The sequence below is a fragment of the Lithobates pipiens genome, unplaced genomic scaffold (genome assembly GCF_037356315.1).
Source record: "Lithobates pipiens isolate NorthernLeopardFrog02 unplaced genomic scaffold, aLitPip1_a1.2 Scaffold_18, whole genome shotgun sequence".
In the NCBI taxonomy this organism is placed as follows: Eukaryota; Metazoa; Chordata; class Amphibia; order Anura; family Ranidae; genus Lithobates; species Lithobates pipiens.
In genome coordinates, this window is record NW_027507758.1 from 339,316,351 (window position 1) to 339,341,950 (window position 25,600).

Consider the following 25,600-nt stretch of genomic DNA (forward strand, 5'->3'; position numbering starts at 1 on the left):
CTGACGGACTAAGTCTTTCGGAATTTCCGTAATTTTGTCCGTCCAAACTTGGTTTCAGCGGACAGTCCGCTCGTGTGTAGGCAAGTTGGACGGACTAAGTATGGCGCATGCTCAGAAAGGATTTACACGCCGAAGGTTGCATTGCAGTGTATTGGACATCGTATTTCTAGTCCCGTCGTACGTACTGTACACGTCATCGCGCAAGCTTTCAGCGGACTGTCTGTTCATCGTGTGTGGTCAAGTCCGTTCATTTAAAAGTTGGACGGACTGTCTGTCGGATTGTCTGACGAACTTAGTTGGGCAGACAATCCGCCCGTGTGTACGCGGCCTTACTGTGAAATCTGATACCTTTTTACATTATAAAATCTTTCTATAATCTATATCACCTCAGCTGGTTGATCTGTAAATCCCAATCCAAGTGTGTTGGAAATAACAAATGCACTGGCCACCCATGATGTCATTGGGTCAGGAACAGATAGTGGTAGTTTAAAAGTATTCCCAGAGCTGTAGAATAAACAAAATAAATTAATAAAAGGAACTGTTTTAAAAAATAAAGTATTTACTTTTGTTGACAAAATGTATAAGGCAGGATTAGCGGTGATTCATCACGCTATGTAGCTGGGTAGTGTAAGATCTTTAAGAGAGTCCATCACGTATTAACTAGGTCTGAGGACTGGTGTCACTATACAAACCTGACATATTCCTGCATTGCACTCATCGGATGAGAGTAATCGTTCACAAAAAGCTCCTGATACATGTACGTACTTACATGGATAATCTACATGGATACAAGAATAATATACAAAAAGCTTCTCAGTATAATAACTTAAAACAACATCCCCCTTTTTACAGCTTTATTAAAAGCTGCATTATCTTTGTTTGTTTAGAAGCAAAACAAAATAGATGTTAAACTTGACCAATATGGCATACGTAATACAAGTAATGCCCTAACCTGATCCCAGTAAGAAATTCATTTGAGTGTGAGGATTACTTTTTTCAAAATGAAGATATTTTAGAACCATACAGCACAGTGTCCATAGAAAAAAGAACCGCTGCTCCAGGTGTATAAAGATAAGGCAGATTGGAGTATCTTGCAGAGTGCTAGCCCCAGCCTGCCTCCGTGGGAAACTTGGAAAGAAAATAGAAATGGCTGCACATCCAGAACTTCCGATTGCCTTTTATTTTGCTTCACAAAGATAAAGCCAAAGACACCAAACTGTGGTCAGGTAGACGTGTTTCACACATACATCTTGTGCTTAATCATTATCATTTGGTAATGATTAAGCACAGAGTGTATGTGTGAAACATGTCTACATGACCACAGTTTGGTGTCTCTGTGAAACAAAATAAAAGGCAATTGGAAGTTCTGGATTTGCAGCCATTTCTTTCCTCTTTCCAAGCACAGTGTCTATATTAGGATACACCTTCATATATTTCTCACTATTCCTCCAAAACTCTGGCCCACTCCCTTAAAATTAATGTAGTCTTTTTCTGGCCCGGAGACAAATTGTTATGCTGAAAGGCAGGTACCTTATGTGCTATTATTATTATTGCAAAGTGCAGTCTATTGTGGCTAAATAATTTATTTCCATGCAAGTGTCCTTATTCGATGATATTCGATTACACTTTGTTTTATGTTGTAAGGTAGGTAATTTCATGTGAATAGCACATGACATTAGGTATAATTAGTAAGGGGACCACTGTACTTTTATAAATAGTGTGAGAGCTATTTAATGGATTTATTTGACTTGCTTGATTTTTTTCCAGACTTTGCTCAATTCTTCTTCAAACGATGGTCCGCTACTAAATGTGGTCACTTGTTAGTTGTCCTCTTCACATATTCTCCTTTATCCTTGTCTACTTTTCAGTCACTTGACAGGCATCCTGTTTTTCAGTCACTTATCGAACAGCCATACTTCAGAACTCCTTTGGTCATTATCCTCCTTAGAATTCTCTTTTATCTTTCTTTTCCTTCTTCCTCCTTACTTGTCCTTTAAACTCTGTTTTCCTTCCCCCCAAATATCAACCTCAGGTGTAATCCTTACTCATTTCAGCTCACATCCTTTCCTTCCCAGCTCTTTTAGACTCCTTTCTTCCATAACACCCAACATCTTCAATATTAATCCTTAGTTTTCATACTCATTAGTGTGTAATCTTAGCATAGCATGCTGGCAGATTTAACTTTTGGCTCCTTCTGTAGACAAGAGAACAGTGATTGTTTGCTCTGGTCTATTGAGGGTTTGCAGGGTGAAAGCTAGACTGCTTCCTCCTGCTTCTGGAAGACGTTTCCAGAATTTAGGCTGGAGAGTCAAATGACCAACCTGGAATTTTATCAAGCAATAAATATCAAAAAGACATTCTCTAGACTGAGTTATTGGAGCCAGTATGTGTGGACTGTTGCTTGTAGGGACATGCAGCCTCTATACTATTTGGGAAGAACCAAGTATTACCAGCAGCCCCTGTGGGGGTAGCACTACATTAGTCAGTCTCACTCATCATTCTTACTAGCCACTCTCAGTAAGCAGAAGTAATCATTATCCTTAATCATCAACTTCAGTCATCATCCCCATTCAGCTGCTTTGTTCATTGCCAAATGCCAGGGCAATTCTAAATGGTCAAAGCTCCAATTCTTCCAGGTAGTGCGGGGGCAGGAAAAACTCCCTTTAGAAGCTAAAATTATCTTGAGTGACTGGGATTTAGACGATGACCGAGGACAACCACAAGTGAGTGAGGTTTGGAGAATGACTATAGCAACCCGTAAAGGAGTCTTTTTCTTTTTGTTCAATCAGAGGGTTAAACACATTTTTTTTTTATTGTATTCTGACTAGTGATGGCCGAACGGTTCGCCCGGCGGTCGTTTCGCGGCGAATTTCCGACTTTCGCCGTCCGCGGGTTCGAACGCCTTTTTCCGTCGTTCGCCCCGGCGGACTTACGTGTTTAATGTATACAAGAACTTTAACCTTTCGTGACACGTTTATCATGTGTTACAGGACAACCAATTGAGACATGACAGCTCATGGACACTTGGACATTCCCCCTAACCTATAAATACACCCGATCCGGTGGCCATTTTACATTCTTTCTTCTGTCACTGTAGGGAAAGGATCCTGTGTGGAGTAGGGACAGAGAAAACGCTAGCTATTTGGTACACAAAAGTTCTTTTCAGGACTGGTATAGGTGTTAGGTCAGCAGCCTGAGTTTCTTTTGTCAGTTTAGATAAAGGGACAGAGCGCTGTATGCTGCTATTTTAGGGACAGCTCAGCCAGATTAGTCTTTCTTCATCATCATCATCATCATCATCATTAGCTGTTACTATCAGGTCCACAAAAGAGCTGTTCCAGCTAATCGTTCCAGCCTACTCTTTTTTGCCAATTTGTATAGGGACAGGCAGGAAGCAGTGTGTCAGGCAGTGAGGATAATTTTAAAGACTTGCTGTTACTATTAGTTCCACAAAGGTTCTTTTCAGGACTGGTATCAGTGGTACGGTAATAGGCTTGTACACGTATAATATTCTTTCTTCCAAATATAGAAAGAATATTATACTTGACTGCTGCCCTTCTGCTGCAGTCTGCTAATCATTCACAACTCACTTGTTCCACAAAGCTCTTTATCAGGACTGGTAACTTGGTCTGTCTAGGGTGCTACGGTACATAGGCTTGGGTGCGGTACAGTCTGCTGTTCTGTAAGGACCGCTATCGGTCCACAATACATAGGGTTGCCGTGCACTACTGCTGACCGCTGCCCTATACTGCAGCAGTCCTTCATTGGTATAGGGACTGACGTACAGTCTGCTAATCACTAACACACAACCTGCTTGGTCCACAAAAGTTCTTATAAGGACTGGTAACTTGGTATAGGGTGCTACGGTACATAGGCCTGAGTGCGTTACAGTCTGCTGTTCTGTAAGGACCGCTATCGGTCCACAATACATAGGGTTGCCGTGCACTACTGCTGACCGCTGCCCTATACTGCAGCAGTCCTTCAGCGGTATAGGGACTGACGCACAGTCTGCTAAACACTAACACACAACCTGCTTGGTCCACAAAAGTTTTTATAAGGACTGGTAACTTGGTATAGGGTGCTACGGTACATAGGCCTGAGTGCAGTACAGTCTGCTGTTCTGTAAGGACCGCTATCGGTCCACAATACATAGGGTTGCCGTGCACTACTGCTGACCGCTGCCCTATACTGCAGCAGTCCTTCATTGGTATAGGGACTGACGTACAGTCTGCTAATCACTAACACACAACCTGCTTGGTCCACAAAAGTTCTTATAAGGACTGGTAACTTGGTATAGGGTGCTACGGTACATAGGCCTGAGTGCGTTACAGTCTGCTGTTCTGTAAGGACCGCTATCGGTCCACAATACATAGGGTTGACGTGCACCACTGCTGACCGCTGCCCTATACTGCAGCAGTCCTTCAGCGGTATAGGGACTGACGTACAGTCTGCTAAACACTAATACACAACCTGCTTGGTCCACAAAAGTTCTTATAAGGACTGGTAACTTGGTATAGGGTGCTACGGTACATAGGCTTGAGTGCGGTACAGTCTGCTGTTCTGTAAGGACCGCTATCGGTCCACAATAGATAGGGTTGACGTGCACCACTGCTGACCGCTGCCCTATACTGCAGCAGTCCTTCAGCGGTATAGGGACTGACGCACAGTCTGCTAAACACTAACACACAACCTGCTTGGTCCACAAAAGTTTTTATAAGGACTGGTAACTTGGTATAGGGTGCTACGGTACATAGGCCTGAGTGCGTTACAGTCTGCTGTTCTGTAAGGACCGCTATCGGTCCACAATACATAGGGTTGCCGTGCACTACTGCTGACCGCTGCCCTATACTGCAGCAGTCCTTCATTGGTATAGGGACTGACGTACAGTCTGCTAATCACTAACACACAACCTGCTTGGTCCACAAAAGTTCTTATAAGGACTGGTAACTTGGTATAGGGTGCTACGGTACATAGGCCTGAGTGCGTTACAGTCTGCTGTTCTGTAAGGACCGCTATCGGTCCACAATACATAGGGTTGCCGTGCACTACTGCTGACCGCTGCCCTATACTGCAGCAGTCCTTCAGCGGTATAGGGACTGACGCACAGTCTGCTAAACACTAACACACAACCTGCTTGGTCCACAAAAGTTCTTATAAGGACTGGTAACTTGGTATAGGGTGCTACGGTACATAGGCCTGAGTGCAGTACAGTCTGCTGTTCTGTAAGGACCGCTATCGGTCCACAATACATAGGGTTGCCGTGCACTACTGCTGACCGCTGCCCTATACTGCAGCAGTCCTTCATTGGTATAGGGACTGACGTACAGTCTGCTAATCACTAACACACAACCTGCTTGTTCCACAAAAGTTCTTATAAGGACTGGTAACTTGGTATAGGGTGCTACGGTACATAGGCTTGAGTGCGGTACAGTCTGCTGTTCTGTAAGGACCGCTATCGGTCCACAATAGATAGGGTTGACGTGCACCACTGCTGACCGCTGCCCTATACTGCAGCAGTCCTTCAGCGGTATAGGGACTGACGTACAGTCTGCTAAACACTAATACACAACCTGCTTGGTCCACAAAAGTTCTTATAAGGACTGGTAACTTGGTATAGGGTGCTACGGTACATAGGCTTGAGTGCGGTACAGTCTGCTGTTCTGTAAGGACCGCTATCGGTCCACAATAGATAGGGTTGACGTGCACCACTGCTGACCGCTGCCCTATACTGCAGCAGTCCTTCAGCGGTATAGGGACTGACGTACAGTCTGCTAAACACTAATACACAACCTGCTTGGTCCACAAAAGTTCTTATAAGGACTGGTAACTTGGTATAGGGTGCTACGGTACATAGGCTTGAGTGCGGTACAGTCTGCTGTTCTGTAAGGACCGCTATAGGTCCACAATAGATAGGGTTGACGTGCACCACTGCTGACCGCTCACCTATACTGCAGCAGTCCTTCAGCGGTATAGGGACTAAGAGTTTTGTCACAGGGTCATTTAAAAAATGACATGCAGAGGAAGAGGCAGGCCCTTCCGCAGGGGTGGTAGGGGTAGGGCAGGAGCAACAGGCTTGAGCCAAAGTGGGAAGTTGCAGAAGGTGCGTTCAATTACTTTAAAGGATGCACCAGACTTGGTTGAGTGGCTCGCTCAGCCTTACTCTTCTGCACCCTCCTCATCCTCTCGATCTGCACCCTCTTCTTCACTCTCTGCTATGTGCACCCCCAAAGACACTACCACCAACAACACGACCACCACCACCACCACCACATACCTTCCGCTTGAGTCACTGGAATTATTTTCCGATCCATATCAAGAGGACATTTCTGATGCGCAGCCACTCTTGGTATTGGATCAGGAAGAGGAGGTAGCAACAAGCGCTACTCAGCAGTCTGACGCCAGTACCCAGATCAGCCCAAGGAGGAGGTTGGTCCCCGGTGTTGCTGCCTACTCTACTTATAGCGGTGGGGAAGGTGACGTTGATGATGACGTGTCTAGTGATGTCACGTGGGTGCCCACAAGAGAGGAAGAGGAGGGGAGTTCAGAGGGAGATATGGACCAGCAGATAGGGAGGAGAAGCAGCAATGACTTACATTGCACAGCAGGGACAAAGCAGACTGCAAATGTATCAGGAGCGAGTCATCGACCATGTACGGTCACATCTGGCGCTCCCAGGACACCGGCACATGGCTCCGCAGTGTGGGCTTTTTTTAACGTGTCCGCTGCTGACAATAGCGTTGCCATCTGCAATCTTTGCAGTCAACGCGTTAGTCGCGGTAAGCCCAATACTCACCTAGGGACGACCGCCTTAAGAAGGCACATGAGCAGCCATCACCGAGCCCAGTGGGAGCAACGGAACACACAAAGCCACACTGCAGGCTCTCACCGTCCAGCCTCGTCTTCTACTTCTCCTTCTCCTCTCTCCTCACAATTGTCCTCCACTCCACCTTCCATCACGCCAAGCTCACATTTTTCTGCAAAAAGGCAGGCTTCCGTGGGCCTAATGTTTGAGCGTAAAAAAATGATGACGCCGGATAACCCTCTTGCCCAACGGTTGGCGGCTGGCTTGTCAGAACTCATAGCCCGCCAACTACTGCCATATAAACTGGTGGACTCGGAGGCCTTTCGCAAATTTGTGGCCATTGGAACACCACAATGGAAGGTCCCAGGAAGGAAGTATTTCTCAGAGAAGGGCATCCCAGAGCTATATGGCCATGTTCAGCGGCAAGTGAATGTATCTCTGGCACACAGTGTCGTGCCAAGATACATCTGACCACAGACACGTGGTCTAGCAAACACGGGCAGGGAAGGTATATCAGTTTTACTGCCCACTGGGTGAACCTTCTGACGGCCGTCAAGCATGTAACCCGTGGCACCCGTGTAGATTTGGTTTTACCGCCACGGATTGCATGCAGGCCTGACTCTTCTTCTCCTCCTCCTACTCCATCCTCCTCCCTCTCCTCCTCAGCTGCCTCCTCCTTTTCCGCTGCTAGCGTCTCTTCCACTGCACCGCCCAAGCTCCCCAGAACCTATTCCACATGCCAGGTGAGACGTTGCCATGCCGTGCTGCGTCTGTTGTGCCTGGAAGCAAAGAGCCACACTGGCCCGGCACTCCTTTCAGCTTTGCGTTCACAGGCAGATGAGTGGCTAACACCGCTCAATTTGACAGTTGGTAAAGTGGTGTGTGACAACGGTGCCAATCTGCTTAGCGCATTGAAACAGGGCAAAATCACGCACGTGCCGTGCATGGCACACGTCTTAAACTTGGTCGTGCAGCGATTCCTTGTCAAATACCCTGGGGTCCAGGACATCTTGCGGCAGGCAAGGAAAATCTCGGCCCATTTCAGAAGATCTTACACGGCCATGGCTCGCCTTGCTGACATTCAGCGGCGACACCATCTGCCGGTCAGACGTCTTATTTGCGATTGCCCGACGCGATGGAACTCAACCTTCTATATGCTTGATAGGCTGCTCCAGCAGAAACGTGCAGTTAACGTCTACCTGTATGAACTCTGCGAAAGAAACGGTTCTGGGGAGCTGGGTTTTTTTTCACCGCGCCAGTGGCTGCTCATGCGCGACACATGCAGACTTCTGCGGCCATTTGAGGAGATCACCAAACTGGTCAGTCGCAGCCATGGCGCCATCAGTGACATGGTACCTTATGCCTTCTTTCTGGAGCGTGCATTGCGTCGTGTCATTGATCAGGCTGTGGAGGAGCAGGAGCGGGAAGATGAGGAAGTCGCAATGCTGGATGAATTCCCAGGGGGGGCTACTCTATCTGAGACAAGTCAACAACAGGAGTCTGATGAGGAGTCAGAGGAGGATGGTGCCGGGGCGGATGAGCAGGAGCAAGAAGAGCATGCTTTAAACCTTTCTGGGATCCCTGTTGTGCGAGGATGGGGAGAGGAGAATGAAGAGGACGACATTATCCTGGATGATGAGCAGGAGCCAGGCCACCACACCGCTTCCACTTTAGTGCAAATGGGGGCCTTCATGCTCCAGTGTTTTAATAGGGACCCCCGTATAAAAAGCATGAGGGTCAAGGACCAGTACTGGGTGGCAACGTACTTAGACCCCCGGTACAAACACAAAATGGCGGAAATGTTACCGCCGTCGCAGAGGGCTGTCAGAATGCAGCACTTCCAGGCCTTGCTTCGAGAAATGCTGCATTCTGCTTTTGCGTGCGCTGGCAGAGGAGCAATTCCCACTCCCAGAGAAGGATTTGCGGGTACCAATCCAACAGCGCCTGCAAGAAGAGGCCGGTTTGAAGATGTGTTGGTGACTTCGGATATGAGGTCATTCTTTCAGCCGACCCATCGACAGGTGTCATCCGGATCCAGCATCAGGGAACGCCTAGACCGTCAGGTGTCCGACTACATTGGGTTAACGGCCGATGTGGACGCTCTGAGGAGTGATGAACCCCTAGACTACTGGGTGGGCAGGCTTGACCTCTGGCCAGAGCTTGCCCAATTTGCAATCGAACTGTTGGCTTGCCCCTCATCCAGTGTCCTGTCCGAAAGGACGTTCAGCGCAGCAGGGGGGATTGTGACCGATAAGCGTACTCGCCTAGCTCACCACAGTGTTAACTACCTCACATTTCTAAAAATGAATGAGGCATGGATCTCGGAGGAATTCAACACATGTGATCAGTAGACCATGTATATGTCTATAAACAATTTTTGGAATCAAGCACACAGACCTTCTTAATTCATTTGGCTCACTTCCCTGACCCAAAAAAGCACACCGTACTATATGCCCCTACCCTCCTCTTTGAAGAGGTTGAGCGGTGTCATATTTCTACTGGGGCTGCTTATTATGAGGGGTTCCCACCATCCCTGTGCTGTGCTGACTTCCTCCTGGGTGTTCTTATTATGAGGGGCTCCCACCATCCCTGTGCTGTGCTGACTTCCTCCTGGGGGTTCTTATTATGAGGGGATCACACCATCCCTGTGCTGTGCTGACTTCCTCCTGGGGCTGCTTACGGTGCTGCTGTCAGCGCTGTATGTCACGGAGCTGCTGTCAGCGCTGTATGTCACGGAGCTGCTGTCAGCGCTGTATGTCACGGAGCTGCTGTCAGCGCTGTATGTCACGGAGCTGCTGTCAGCGCTGTATGTCACGGAGCTGCTGTCAGCGCTGTATGTCACGGAGCTGCTGTCAGCGCTGTATGTCACGGAGCTGCTGTCAGCGCTGTATGTCACGGAGCTGCTGTCAGCGCTGTATGTCACGGAGCTGCTGTCAGCGCTGTATGTCACGGAGCTGCTGTCAGCGCTGTATGTCACGGAGCTGCTGTCAGCGCTGTATGTCACGGAGCTGCTGTCAGCGCTGTATGTCACGGAGCTGCTGTCAGCGCTGTATGTCACGGAGCTGCTGTCAGCGCTGTATGTCACGGAGCTGCTGTCAGCGCTGTATGTCACGGAGCTGCTGTCAGCGCTGTATGTCACGGTGCTGCTGTCAGCGCTGTATGTCACGGAGCTGCTGTCAGCGCTGTATGTCACGGAGCTGCTGTCAGTGCTGTATGTCACGGAGCTGCTGTCAGCGCTGTATGTCACGGAGCTGCTGTCAGCGCTGTATGTCACGGAGCTGCTGTCAGCGCTGTATGTCACGGTGCTGCTGTCAGCGCTGTATGTCACGGAGCTGCTGTCAGCGCTGTATGTCACGGAGCTGCTGTCAGCGCTGTATGTCACGGAGCTGCTGTCAGCGCTGTATGTCACGGAGCTGCTGTCAGCGCTGTATGTCACGGAGCTGCTGTCAGCGCTGTATGTCACGGTGCTGATGTCAGCGCTGTATGTCACGGAGCTGCTGTCAGCGCTGTATGTCACGGAGCTGCTGTCAGCGCTGTATGTCACGGAGCTGCTGTCAGCGCTGTATGTCACGGAGCTGCTGTCAGCGCTGTATGTCACGGAGCTGCTGTCAGCGCTGTATGTCACGGAGCTGCTGTCAGCGCTGTATGTCACGGAGCTGCTGTCAGCGCTGTATGTCACGGTGCTGCTGTCAGCGCTGTATGTCACGGAGCTGCTGTCAGCGCTGTATGTCACGGAGCTGCTGTCAGCGCTGTATGTCACGGAGCTGCTGTCAGCGCTGTATGTCACGGAGCTGCTGTCAGCGCTGTATGTCACGGAGCTGCTGTCAGCGCTGTATGTCACGGAGCTGCTGTCAGCGCTGTATGTCACGGAGCTGCTGTCAGCGCTGTATGTCACGGTGCTGCTGTCAGCGCTGTATGTCACGGAGCTGCTGTCAGCGCTGTATGTCACGGAGCTGCTGTCAGTGCTGTATGTCACGGAGCTGCTGTCAGCGCTGTATGTCACGGAGCTGCTGTCAGCGCTGTATGTCACGGAGCTGCTGTCAGCGCTGTATGTCACGGTGCTGCTGTCAGCGCTGTATGTCACGGAGCTGCTGTCAGCGCTGTATGTCACGGAGCTGCTGTCAGCGCTGTATGTCACGGAGCTGCTGTCAGCGCTGTATGTCACGGAGCTGCTGTCAGCGCTGTATGTCACGGAGCTGCTGTCAGCGCTGTATGTCACGGTGCTGCTGTCAGCGCTGTATGTCACGGAGCTGCTGTCAGCGCTGTATGTCACGGAGCTGCTGTCAGTGCTGTATGTCACGGAGCTGCTGTCAGCGCTGTATGTCACGGAGCTGCTGTCAGCGCTGTATGTCACGGAGCTGCTGTCAGCGCTGTATGTCACGGTGCTGCTGTCAGCGCTGTATGTCACGGAGCTGCTGTCAGCGCTGTATGTCACGGAGCTGCTGTCAGCGCTGTATGTCACGGAGCTGCTGTCAGCGCTGTATGTCACGGAGCTGCTGTCAGCGCTGTATGTCACGGAGCTGCTGTCAGCGCTGTATGTCACGGTGCTGATGTCAGTGCTCTGTATTACGGTGCTGCTGTCAGTGCTCTGTATCTCCTGCACCCTCTTGTTTGCCTACCCTGGTCCCTGACCTTCCCTCTCCTCCATTGCCTTCATTAGCTCCATAGTCCTGAATTGTCAGAACAATTTCCCAAATAAAAAAAAAATGCTTGTAGTTATCGATCCCAAATTCACCTCATACATGTATTATGCTATTGTCCAGGTGGTGGGACTACGTGCTACCCCCTAATAATTACCCCGTGGCCGCAAATTCGACCTAAAGGTTTGCGAAATTCGCCTCCCATTGAAGTCAATGGAGCCCGCGGCGAACGGTCGTTTTCGCGAACGTTTGTGTCCGTTCGCGTTTCGCGTTCGCGAAACGTCCCGTCGGAAGTTCGTCCATCACTAATTCTGACAGCAGGTGGACTATAAGTGACGACACTGATTGAGGAGGGGAAAATCCATCAGGCTGGATGTGCAGAAGTCAATCAGTAGATTGGCTTCCGTACAACCAGCCTGCCCATATATGGATTCAAATAGTCCCTGCTGAACCAGACACATTTTAAATTAATATATGGCCACCTTAAGATTAAGAGAACTATTGACAAGTAACCAGAGTTTGGTGGAAAAATAAAGAGAACCAGTGACAACTGACTGAGGTTTGGAGGAGTTGCCAAGTTTTAGAGTAAAGCTGGCCATAGTTGAATAGAATTTTGAACGAAAATTCTTAGGAAAAGTCATAGGAAAATTTGTACGAAAAATACCAGAACATTCTAACAAAATTTGTTTGTCATTTGAAAGATTTTGGTTGCTTTCAACATTTGATTTTGAATAATAAGGTATTACTAAATGAAAACATGCACCATAATTATTTTGTTCAAGAACAATTTGTTTGTATGAGAATAGCCACCTATGTATGGGCTAACACAGCTGTCACTAATCACTTAAGCAGAAGAGATGGGATTGAAGAACAACCAATATGGAATAAGGAATGATCTATTAACTATATACTATATATGTAGAGCGGGTAAAATAAGTATTGAACACATCATCATTTTTCTAGGTAAATATATTTCTAAAGGTGCTATTCACATAACATTTTCATAACATATTGGTAACCACTCATACAATTCATACATACAAAGAAATCAAAACAAATAGGTTCAGAAATTACTTTTGGGTAATAAAATAGAATGAAACAGGGAAAAGGTATTGAACACGCTAACTAAAATTTATTTAACACTTCTTACAAAATCCTTTGTTGGTAATGACAGCTTCAAGTTGCATCCTGTATGAAGAAACTAGTCTCATGTATTGCCTGGGTCTGATTTTGGCCCATTCTTTCACACAAACAGTCTTCAAATCTTGAAGGTTCTATGGGCTTCTTCTATGAACTCTGATCGTTAGTTCTTTCCATAGATTTTCATGAGATGCTTCCTATGTGACACCTTGGTAATAAGACCCCCTTTTATAGACCAATTATTGAAACATAACCAGCTGATATTAATTTGTACTGACAAGGGGCAGGATTGCTTTTTAATTACTGATAGATTTCAGCTGGTGTCTTGGCTTTCCATGCCTTTTTGCACCTCTTTCGGCATGTTTTCAATACTTCTCCCCTGTGTCATTCCATTTTATTACACATAACTTCATTTCTGAACGTATTTGATATGTGGTGAAAAGTTCAGGTCAATAGCACCTTTATATTTACCTAGTAAAATGTTGATGTGAGCAATACTTATTTTACCTGCTGTGTACAGTATCTCACAAAAGTGAGTACACCCCTCCCATTTTTAGTAAATATTTTATTATATCGTTTCATGTGACAACACTGAAGAAATTACACTTTGCTTCAATGTACAGTAGTGAGTGTACAGCTTGTATAACAGTGTAAATTTGCTGACCCCTCAAAATAACTCAACACACAGCCATTAATGTCTACACCACTGGCAACAAAAGTGAATACACCCCTAAGTGAAAATGTCAAAATTGGGCCCAAAGTTTCAATATTTTGTGTGGCCACCATTATTTTCTAGCACTGCCTTAACCCTCTTGGGCATGGAGTTCACCAGAGCTTCACAGGTTGCCACTGGAGTCCTCTTCCACTCCTCCATCATGACCTCACTGAGTTGCTGGATGTTAGAGACCTTGCTCTCCTCCACCTTCCGTTTGAGGATGCCCCACAGATGCTCAATAGGGTTTAGGTATAGAGACATGCTTGGCCAGTCCATCATTTACCTTCAGCTTCTTTAGCAAGGCAGTGGTCATCTTAGAGGTGTGTTTGGGGTCATTATCATGTTGGAATACTGCCCTGTGGCCCAGTCTCCGAAGGGAGGGGATTATCCTCTGCTTCAGTATGTCACAGTACATGTTGGCTTTCATGATTCCCTCAATGAACTTTAGCTCCCCAGTTCTGGCAGCACTCATGCAGCCCCAGACCATGATACTCCCACCACCATGCTTGACTGTAGGCAAGACACACTTGTCTTTATACCCCTCACCTGGTTGCCGCCACACATGCTTGACACCATCTGAACCAAATAAGTTTATCTTGGTCTCATCAGAACACAGGACATGGTTCCAGTAATCCATGCCCTTAGTTTGTTTGTCTTCAGCAAACAGTTTGAGGGCTTTCTTGTGCATCATCTTTAGAAGAGGCTTCTTTCTAGCACGACAGCTATGCAGACCAATTTGATGCAGTGTGTGGCGTATGGGTTGAGCACTGACAGGCTGACCCCCTACCCCTTCAACGTCTGCAGCAATGCTGGCAGCACTCATACGTCTATTTCCCAAAGACAACCTCTGGATATTACGCTGAGTACGTGCACTTAACTTCTTTGGTTGACCATGGCGAGGCCTGTTCTGAGAGGACCCTGTCCAGTTATAATGCTGTATGGTCTTGGCCACCATGCTGCAGCTTAGTTTCAGGGTCTTGGCAATCTTCTTATAGCCTATGCCATCTTTATGTAGAGCAACAATTCTTTTTTTCAGATCCTCAGAGTTCTTTGCCATGAGGTGTCATTTTGAACTTCCAGTGACCAGTATGAGAGTGATGCCGTGTACACACGATCGGAATTCCGGCCAGAAAAAGACAGATGAGAGCTTTTCATTGGAAAACGTGACCGTGTGTATGCTCCATCAGAATTTAGCTGTCCGAATTTCCGCCAGCCAAAAGTTGATAGCATGTTTTCGATTTTCCTGATGGAAAAACGTTCTATCGGAAATTCCGATCGTGTGTATGCAATTCTGACATGCCAAAAATCATGCATTCCCCAGATTCAACTACGAGACAGAAGCTATTGGCTACTAGCTATTGAACTTCCTTTTTCTATTCCCGTCGTACGCATTGTACATCACCACATTCTAAACTATCGGAATTTGGTGTGACCATGTGTAGGCAAGACAGCTTGAGCGGAATACCACCGGAAAAACCATCAGAGCTTTTTTCTATGAGAATTCCGATCGTGTGTACATGGTATGAGAGCGATAACACCAAATTTTACATACCTGCTCCCCATTCACACTTGAGACCTTGTAACACTAACGAGTCACATGACATCGGGGAGGGAAAATGGCCCTCCCCCAGAGGAAGGTGTCCACACACAGACACTTAAGACCGATACTGGGGGGGAGCCCAGGGTGGACTGCACCCAGGCGCCGCAAGCTGCTGCAAAGGGGGCTCCGAAGCTGTGCAGTCACTTACTGTTACATTCATCAGCAGCGGTGCCACCCCGACTCCCTAGAATCTCTTATTGCATGGTCTGCTGGCCTCTCTGCTGCCCACCGCACTGGTTTCTAGACTCATCTGCTGCCTGGCATCTAGCAAACAGTGACCTCAGGTCATGAGGCTGAGGCGAGGCCCCAGCATTCAGCGCAGAGGAGGAACTTCTTCCTCCTTCTCGCCTGGTCCATTTTGGCTCCACCCACCTCCTCCATCTATTCCAGGCAGTGCGGCTCAGAGCCTAAGGGGAAGGAAGGGAGCATGTCTGCAGAGCTGCCCACCTGCACCAGCACCTGCCTGAGGTGAGGCAGCTTGTGTCCATGTTCTAGAGCTCATCTAACAGCACTACTTGTATAGTAGTGTTAAATCAATTATTTTGTGATAGATATGCGGGAGATATCATTGCTAACCTTCTAATTATGCTCTTTACCTGGCTGTAATGTGGACCCATGGGTCTGAATGCTTTCTAAGCCAGAGCCTGTATGCACATCAGAAAAGTTTAAGGAAAAAAAAAATATCTTATCTGCATACCTCCTCCAGGTTAATGAATATAAATATTGGAACAACATAGCCATGGTTCTGGCATTTTCAGAAAAAAAAAGTCAGTAAACCTCTGAAACCTCTGCGAACATAAAAACAGATTAGAAATTGCTAATCAGACAATGGAAGCTTGAACCTTCTATTAAGCTTTTGCATCGGGTTTCTCAAACCTTTCTATGCCTGCGCTTTATGTGATAATGACTAAAGGGGTGGGGCATAGGGGACCTTAAATTGATGCCCCCACCCATGACAGGAGCCTGTTTTGTACTGCCATATCTTTGTAATAAAGTGAATTAGCTTTAAGACCTCTGGGTGAATGTACTATGGTTCTGCATAGTACAGCAACCCCATATCTCAAAACACGTTTTATAAAGAAAGTAGGTTTATACCTGATGTTTGCTTCTAGCCATATCCAGGTTTTATCAAACAGTGCCCCAAGATTTGGATTTGATGGTGATGATGATTGTATGCTGAAATCTGTTGGCTGAAAATCTGAAGAAGAAAAAAATATAATTAAAATATGCTACACTCCTATCAGTTCACGAGTAACCAGAATCCAGAATATAATAAGTCTGTAGTGAGGTGCTACAAGCAGTACATATAAGAGGGCAACATAAGTTGTGAAAATGATCTAATTCTTTTATGGATATAAGGGTTGATTTACTAAAACTGGAGCATGCAAAATCTTGCGCAGCTCTGCATAGAAACCAATCAGCTTCCAGGTTTTTTTTGTCAAACTTCATTGAATAAGCTGAAGTTAGAAGCTGATTGGCTACCATGAACCAGATTTTGCACTCTCTAGTTTTAGTAAATCAGTGTATTGTAAAAATCAATCAACTGAATCCACATCACATCATTCAACAAAGAACTGCAATTGATTACTGTGAGTTCTTCTATTTTGTGCATTTTTCTTCATAGTCCTAAATAAACCTGATACATGCTATGTTAATGTAACTGCTGTTATATGTTAGCAGCACCATTTACATGTGATTAGAGGGACTTCATATTTTCTGTGCAGACAACCTACAACCTAGCACATACTGTATGTATGTAATGTAATGTAGTACCTGTTGTATTTTTTGGTAAGTCTGGCTGCATAGTACTAGTAGCACTTCTAAACTGCTTCCAATCATATTTTGTTTTTTAAATATTCAATGCATTACATAGTGGTGAAATGATTTCAGACATACTGTACCTGTACCTATTTCTGTGTGGTCATTTTATACAATCTAATGGGACAGAATTTTGTAGAAATGCTTGCGTTTATTTTCACAAAATAATACCGTGGAAATGTAAACTGCATGCATTGCAAGAACCAAAGTTGTGTTTTCTTTTATCAAATTACACGTGAAAAGACTGTTTATGTGAAATAATTTTTGGTAATGAACTATAATAAAGTTCATCAGTATTTTGTACACAAATAAGAGTAGTGGTACGGTAAGTTATTTGTTTTCTAGCGTAGTCTTTGACGACAAACAGCAATATTTTTGCAGGCTACCAGAGATCTGCAAATTGCATGAATTATAATCCTGAATCAGCATCCCTCCAAATTGTTGAAATGTGTACTCATTTACATATAAAAGCATGTGTCTAACAAGTATACCTTGGATTAGATCACCCTTTTCCAAGTTTCTAATATCTCATATACATTCTAGAATAGGTAAAAGGGGAAGTGACATGGCTCCATGGGATGCCTAAGCCCCGCTTGATTTGCACATCCTAATTCAAAAGAAATTGTGGACTGTATAGTAAAAAGTTGACTAACAAATAAAAGTATAAAAGTACAAATGTTTGTGGTGTCTGCCACAGTTATAAAGCTGTCATAATACTTACATTTGATGTATTAAGGGGTTTTAAACATTAGATGCATGTTTTGGATATAGTAGGGAAGGTTTAAAAGGTTAGATTACCTTTATAAAAAAAAAATCTGCCTATGCAGGTAAATAAAAAGAAACTGTGCAGCTTTGACTAAAGTTGGATAATGCCTCTACTATAGGGGTAGGCCATTTATGTACCTCTGGATGCCTGACTGAAAAACTCCCAGAGATGGTGTCATCATGTCCTGCCTTGTTGCTAGGATGTTGCTAAGACACTCCCAGCTATTACTGCTCACTCCCATCATCACAGGAGTGAGCTCTCAAACACCCACGCACGTGTGGTCCACTATCCAGTCCATCTCAGCATTGCTGACTTCAGAGCTACTGCGACAGGGGAGAGATAATGCAGCCCATTTTGAGCTGCTGTCACCCAGCACCAAGACCTAGTTGTAAAATCTTTTACAGGGCCTTTTATCTATCATCCTTTGGGCCTTGGTTCTGCAGTTGCTGACAGATCCTACCTGTGATTTTACTGCCTATGTGAGTATAATAAGCTGATAACAGTGGTGTACCAAGTGGGGAGAAGGGAAGGCGGGCCTCCCCAGGTGCCACACACTGGAGGGGTGTCAGGCTGGCTCCGCCCCTCTGAAACTGGAGTGGTGACAGCACTGCGGGCCAGTTTTAGGCAGCGGCATGGTGACAGGCAGGTAAGAGCAGGGAGAGGCGAGCTGCAGTGGCATTGCAGTAGGGTGGGGGTGCAGGGTGACACCACTGCACTAACCATCCCTTTCTCTCATGGCCACGGGCTGTCTGAGAGGCACAGCTGAGTGAAGCCACCTCCCCTCCTCTCTGTTTATCTGTACACAGGGGGAGGGGACCCGCTGTGCATGTGTCGCGCTGATCTGAGGTACTGAATGGGGGGTCTGCACTGAAGGGAGGGGGTCTGCACTAAAGGGGGGTCTGCATGGAAGGGAGGGAGTCTGCACTGAAGGGGTCTGCACTGAAGGGAGGGGGTCTGCACTGAAGCGGGTCTGCACTGAAGGGGCCTGCACTGAAGAGGGGTCTGCACTTAAGGGGGTCTGCACTGAAGGGAGGGAGTATGCACTGAAGGGAGGGGGTCTGCACTGAAGAGGGGTCTGCACTGAAAGGGGGTCTGCACTGAATGGGGGGTCTGTACTGAATGGGGGTCTGCACTGGCAGAAGGGGGTCTGCACTGAAGGGGTGTCTGTGTAACATGCAGGGGGTCCAGAGCTGTGGGGGGCTGTATAATTTAAAGGGGTCCAGAGGTGCAGGGTGCTGTGTAATGTAAAGGGGTGCAGGGGGCTGTGTGATGTAAACGGATCCAGAGATTCAGGGTGCTGTTTAATATAATGGGGCCCAGTGATGTGGGGTGCTGTGTAATGTAAAGGGGTCCAGAGGTGCAGGGGGCTGTGTAAAGTAAAGGGGTCCAGAGGTGCAGGAGGATGTGTAATGTAAAGGGATCCAGAGGTGCAGGGTGCTGTGTAATGTAAAGGGGGCCAGAGGTATGTATGTAATTTATTAGGCGGACAATTTTGATGTAATCTGGTGAATGACTCACTACCTTGTATATCATTTGCCCCTTTAGGTTTACTGTACAAGGGACGTTTTTACAACCTCTCCTGAACGATTTAACTAAACAGATAGTAATCCACGTTTAAGGCCTCTTTCACACGAGCGGATAGAATTCAGCTTTTAGCTGCGGATAGATCCAGTTATCTACCGCAGCTGAACTCCCACAATGCTTTCTTATGGCACCATTCACACACTGCATTTAGAAAACCTCATGCATTTAGCATGAGGTTTGGTGAAGTTAGAAAAAATAAATTTGACGTCCAGGACCGATTTATTGCAGCTATCGGCACATAACTTCAGATAATCGCAGTGTACTATTTCACCTGCAGATAGCAGCGGCAACAAGGAAAGAAAAACAACAGGAAGCGCATCAAAAATGGCAAGAATGTTCCAACGTAGCTAAACGCAGCCACATATAAATGCAAGTAAATGCAGTTAATCGCAATGTACAACTGCAAGTCAACGCTGTGCCGGGATTCTCTGAATTTCAAAGTAACAGAACAGCTGCCCATGTGAAAGGGACCTTAAACATGTCGTGTTTAGCGGTGTTTTGCCGTGTTTTGCGTTTAGATGCATTTGCAAAAAATATATAATTTTTTTTCCAAAATAGCCAAGAATTAAAGACGCCTGTAAACAAAATGCGGCTAAACGCGAGTTACCGCGTTTAGCCACAATTAGAAGCGATTGGCTCTTGAAATGCCTTTAAACTCATCGTCTGAACTAATTTTTTGGCTTTCCAGAAAAGGCCTCTAAACTCAACTGCCTAGAAACAACTATAAACGACCCTGTGTGCATGTACTGATAAGATAACATAGAGGAGAGTTCAGGAGCAGTTGAAAAAAATGCCCAACTGTGGGCAGTGTACATGAGACCTTATAAGTAGAGATGTTTATGTTACCTTTTTATATACGTTTTGTCAAATTCTAGTTAAAAAATTGTATTTTTATGAATTATTTTTGTCGCACTTGTGTATGAGCATCACTCTCATTAAAGCGCCAGGTTGAAATATATGGAGGCTTCTTTTTCTTACAATACAAACCACTGTCAGGCTTTAATGGCCAATGTTTTAACTTGTTTACCGGTTTCCTCAACTTTTCCAAGTTTATAAAATGTTTTTATTGCTGTCTGTGATCCTTTCCCCTGATTTCCTTTCCCAGGCTATGCCAATCTCCAGGACAGGAAGGGATAGGAAACTTCCAAATATGGACACCATTTAGCCACCCTCCGAAACTTAGCAGAAAGTGTTTGGCTTTTATTTCAATGGCTTTGACTGCTTTCCTTTCAGTGTGGCATTACGTGGATGTTGCAAATCTGTTTTATATATTAAAATCAAGTAAACATACCTTCATGTGAAAGATAGTAGGTGCTTATCCTTGCATCAGTCATTGTATTGTATCCCCAAGGCTAAGGGTAAAAAGTGAAATTGTTATTTTTTTTTTAAAGACTGGAGATGCATGCTTCATACAATTATTCATGGATCGATTTTAAGGTATATGACATAGACCAGGAAAAGCAATTAGCAATATTAAATGTGTACAAAGAAACCTTTATTCGGTAAAGTGCAGTAAAGCAAACTGCAAAGTTCATAAACCTTCCCCAACCAACCAGAAATCGATTTTTTTCCTAATTTTTATTATTCGAAACCATTGAAAATTTAAATCCTTAATAAAATTACCCCCCCCCCCCCCCCCCCGACCATCTGTACTGGTAACCATTGTCTTCAGGAAAGAAAGTGAGGGGAAATCCAAAATTTTCGAATTGACCCCAGAACAAGAAGTGAGGGAACATCTTCTAGTTGTCACCTATTCCAGGAACATCTTTCTAAGAGAATTCACCTCGCTTAGGGAGATTTCCTCTAACTTTCTTAGGGTTCACACAATGTCATATGCATGACAACCTATCACTCACCTGTTGGGACTAACAGATAAATGGGTCATTGACACTTGAAATTTAGTTTAACAAAAAAGGTAAGAACTAATACTATATCCACAAATTATATTTCACCCACTGGCTTCTCACATGTCTTGGAGGCACCATTGTTCAATGCTATGGATTATATAACACAAAATAAATGACAAATCCAATAGGGATATTAGGTGACAATCTTAAAAGACACATTTGGTGTGCAGGACCAAGAACAAATGCACAAAGGACTCACTAATGGAGTCCCTGAGGATTATAGAAACCACTAAATGGTTTGCCTCCCTGACACCTGAAGATGAAATATCAGTTTTAAATGGACTGACCTTTGAAGGTTATGCAAAGGCAAAGCAAAGGGAAGCTTCAAATATAGGACAGAATCCAGTGGAAGTGGTACAAAACTCAGTGCTCAGGTCATTTATTTAGTGCTCGCTTTCATCAAGGGGTGTGAGACACAGAGGGATGAAAAATGCAATTTTTCTAATTTTATGACTCATGTGTTCAAATTCTGTGATAAAGGTGCAAATGTTACAGGATTTTGGATGCAGTTACATTATTACATCACCATTTCTATGGTTATGACTAAAAATGTGGACTCAGCATTGGAACAGGTTCTTCTTCATGTGGGTTTAAAAAGATGTGTATTGCACCCCCTAAGAAAATGTATTAAAAAAAACCTGAAGCACCAATAAGGTAAGCATCTGATTCTTTCGACATACTGAGTAGGACATATAGGGGTAGATTTACTAAAACTGGAGAGTGCAAATTCGGATGCAGTTTTGCATGGTAGCCAATCAACTTCTTACTTCTGCTTGCTCAATTAAGTTTTGACAATAATTTGCACCCACCAGTTTTAGTATATCAACCCAACACTGTTCCTAATGTACCCTTGTCTCACCTTGATACAAAGGTGCACATACACATTAAATTAGGCCTGTTGTGAGAGTAATTTGGGACTGCCATTGTTGACCTCCTAATAATGCTAGTTGACTGACCGTTTTGCTCATCTATAGTCTGTAATACTTTGCCCTTATACACACGGTCGGACATTCCGACAGAAAATGTCCGATCGGACCATGTTGTCGGATAATCCGACCGTGTGTGGGCTCCATCGGACTGTTTCCGTCGGAATATCCGACCGACAACGTTTTAGATCTGGGCTATAAAATTTTCCGACAACATGGTCCAATCGGACTCTGTCCGATTGTTAGTAGAGAATGCCGATCGGACAAAGTGCCACGCATGCTCAGATCAGATTACAAGACCAAAGCTATTGGCTACTAGCCGCAACGTAGTCCCGTTGTAAGGAAATAACATCATCACGTTCTGAACAAACAGATTTTCCAAAAACTTTGTCCGACCGTGTGTATGCAACACCAGTTTCGGACAAAATCCGTCAGACAAAATCCGACGGATTTTGTTGTTGGAATGTCTGACCGTGTGTACAAGGGCTTTCTGCATTAGTAACCTTAAACAGGCATAGAGATCAGAGACTTGGAAACAAGTCAATAGTCCCTGTATATGTCAGCTGACTCAAAGTTTTGCAGCCAGTGTAACAGCAAGTCAGCTCACAGGTTTCATGTAAATACTGTACTTACTTAGTGAAGGTTGACATCATATTTTAATTGCCTCTTTGTGTACCAGAGAGGTTAGCCTAGCTACAATTATGCAATTTCCAACTGGTTGTTTATTACACATTTTACCAATTACATTTTATATAGGTACATGTAAAATCTTGACATACCTGAGTGTAGCTCATATAGGATTTTTCCAACTAGGGAAAAGACAAAAATATTTTATATGTGTGTACAACAACATTTTATTATTCTATGAGAATTTCAAACAATACAGAATAAAATAGAAACAATTGCAAATAAGAAATAACACTATACTATAAAAATATAAACATTTTTTTGAGTGACGTATTGGATTATACTCACTGTGTTTGGAGAAAAGTTGCTTCCATCATCAAAAAGATTGGCTCGTTTATCAATTATCTGCAGCCCCACCAAAGCATGGCTTTCTTTCACATTAATGGATAAAGACACATTTTGTGATGGCTTTGTAATGCTTTCATTCCAGGATAGAGTAACCTTTGAAATAAAAATAAATACTTCTGTTGTACACGTTTCTGGCTGAAAAGCTGTAGCTAGGAGCTGGCAAAAGTCAGTAATACCCTTAGGCTTAGTCAAAAACAAACGTAAAGTAGTTCTAAAGTCAAAAGTTTTTTTAACTCAATGCCTTACCTATGTTAAGATTAAAAAACCTTCCACTGGCTGTTCCTTGGCCCCAACACCACCTCCACCAAATACTTACCTGAGTTTTCTCTCGATGCAGTGCTGTGCCTGTCTGCAGCAGCACTGGTCTCTTTTCCTGCTGTGTGTGTTTATGGATGCACAAAGCCCAGCTCAGCAGAGAGTCTGCAGGTGTGCCCCCATAGCACACAGCTTGCTATGAGTGTACATGCAGGGGAGGAGGAGTGGACAGCATTGGTGGGGGACTCCAGAAGGGGAGGTAAGGGATTGCTCTGTGCAATACAAAAGCACAGAGCAGGTAAGTATAAAACTTTTTTTTTATTTGAGGGAAATGAATAGGAGCCTTTCATATCACTTAACTGGATCTTGGTGAGTGATAGGTTGTCTAGCATTTTGAAAAGCTAACAGACTAAATCTGAAGCTGTCTGTGACCTATGGATTGGTTCAGTGGTGGCTGGTGGTATTTTTTTTGGGGGGGTGGCAAACACTCCAACCCGCCGCCCCCCACCCAATCGGTAGGTCGGGTCACAGGCACCCCCAAAAAAAACACTGGAATGCATGCATCCAGCACCCTTCATGTAGATTAGGGGCCCCTGCACCCTGTATGGATGGGCAGCCACTGGATTGGTTTCATCTCACTTCAATGAGAAGTATTTACTGTCTGTTTTTACAGATTCTTTTTTCTCCCTTTCCATTCCCCTCTACCTTCTTTCAAATGTTGTTTGTTGGAGTTTATATTGATATGTCTTCACAACATACTGTATATTTCTGTTGAAAAGATACTTTGGCTTTATATATGGAGGCTAAAAAGTTGGTTTTATTGTCTCCTGTATGCTTTTGTAAAACATAACATGTACGTTCTTCCTATTGCTGAAAGAACTACCTACAAGCATACCCCACTTTTAAGTAGAAATGGGGTTTATTTAATAAAGCTTGAAAGTGCTCACTTCTGCATAGAAACCAATGAGCTTCTAATATCAGCTTATTCAATTAAGCTTTGGTAATAAAACCTGGAAGCTCATTGGTTTTTATGCAGAAGTGAGCCTGATTTTTCACTTTCCAGCTTTAGTAAATAAACCACATTGTGTACTTAAAAGTGGGGTATGACTGTATGTGTAAACATGAGTTTTTAAACCTTAAGGCCCCTTTGACATGGGGCAGATCCACTCAACGGACTCCGCTAGCTCAGCGGTAGATTGATCCATTGATCCCCGCTGAGCCAGCGGATGACATGTCCGTCTCTGCTCACTGTGCAGGGATGGACCTGTCAGAGCCCTGCTCTCCTCTACGGGAAGGTCAGATTAAAACGAACGCATGTCCATTTCATCCGATCCCATTCGATCCACTGTTTTGAGTGGATCTTGTCTGATCGGATGGCAGGTGACACATCTCTGCTGAAATCTGCCTGCCCATATAAGTCAATGGGTCTCCTGCTCGGATCTGCCTTTCTGATTTTCTATTGTGTGAAAGGGGCCCAATAAAAAATGTGCAAAATAAATAACAATAAATAAATTCAGCTATTTGTACATTGGAGATTAAGTAATCATTGAGCATCACTAACATACTGATGAAAAAATAAGTGTCTGTTTTGATCATGGCTAAAAATCTGATTCAGATTCCAATTGTCAACAGGAATTTGAGAATCTGAACCTAAAAGGTGTTTTTGGTTAGCAATATGATGCAATTGATGGTACCAGCATATTCCACGTACTGATACATATCTCCTATTTGGACAATGAAGCTTCAAGATGCTACATGATGCCCTAAAATTCAGGGTGCCAGCAGTATGCCAATGCTGACTTTTTTTGGTGTTTAAGCTCCACCCACATCCCACAGTGCAATGTGATCCCTGCATTTTATTTTGGGATAGAAGAAACATTTTATTAACTTTTAATCAGTGAGCCATTGACCTAAACTGGCACTAATTTGCATGTCATTTTATTGTTAAAAATCTGATGAAAATTGCATAAGTGTTGCTTTAAATGCCAGCTGTCTAATGCTTGCCTGCAGCTGGTTATTACAATATGATTATGGAGTCTCTGTAGAATTTCCCTTAGACTCATCAACAAATATGTAAGTAAAACAGTTCCCACCTGTCCACACTCCCAAAAACAAGAGGAGGGGGAGCCTGGATACATTTTCATAAGCGTGTCCAGTACTAAATTTCACCTGGAGTAGACTTTATATCCGGCTTCTATCAAAGTCACATCCATGACACCTTTATAGACATGTATTCCAGGCTCACCAATCCTGTTCCCCAATTTCCACATTGAGATTTGTTTCCCAAGCTATATATTAAGACAATTTGGAGGGTGGAGTCTCAAATTGCCTATACAACGTCGATATGTCCCTATGATCAATGAAGTGTCCGATACTATGTCCTTTATCAGTCCATTACTGGAACTGTTAATA

General features: G+C 44.9%; 1 protein-coding gene across 1 annotated transcript in view; it reads right to left on the bottom strand.

Annotated features, from left to right (window-relative positions):
- Positions 1 to 25,600, bottom strand: part of LOC143988097 (CD109 antigen-like) — a 169,851-nt gene that overhangs the window by 60,515 nt on the left and 83,736 nt on the right. Inside the window, exons 15-19 of the mRNA XM_077487380.1 lie at positions 22,874 to 23,026; positions 22,678 to 22,707; positions 20,357 to 20,417; positions 15,993 to 16,095; positions 387 to 504 (exon numbers count right to left, since the gene is read on the bottom strand). Of these exons, the coding sequence (XP_077343506.1) occupies positions 387 to 504; positions 15,993 to 16,095; positions 20,357 to 20,417; positions 22,678 to 22,707; positions 22,874 to 23,026 (465 nt within the window). The remainder of the gene's footprint in view (positions 1 to 386; positions 505 to 15,992; positions 16,096 to 20,356; positions 20,418 to 22,677; positions 22,708 to 22,873; positions 23,027 to 25,600) is intronic.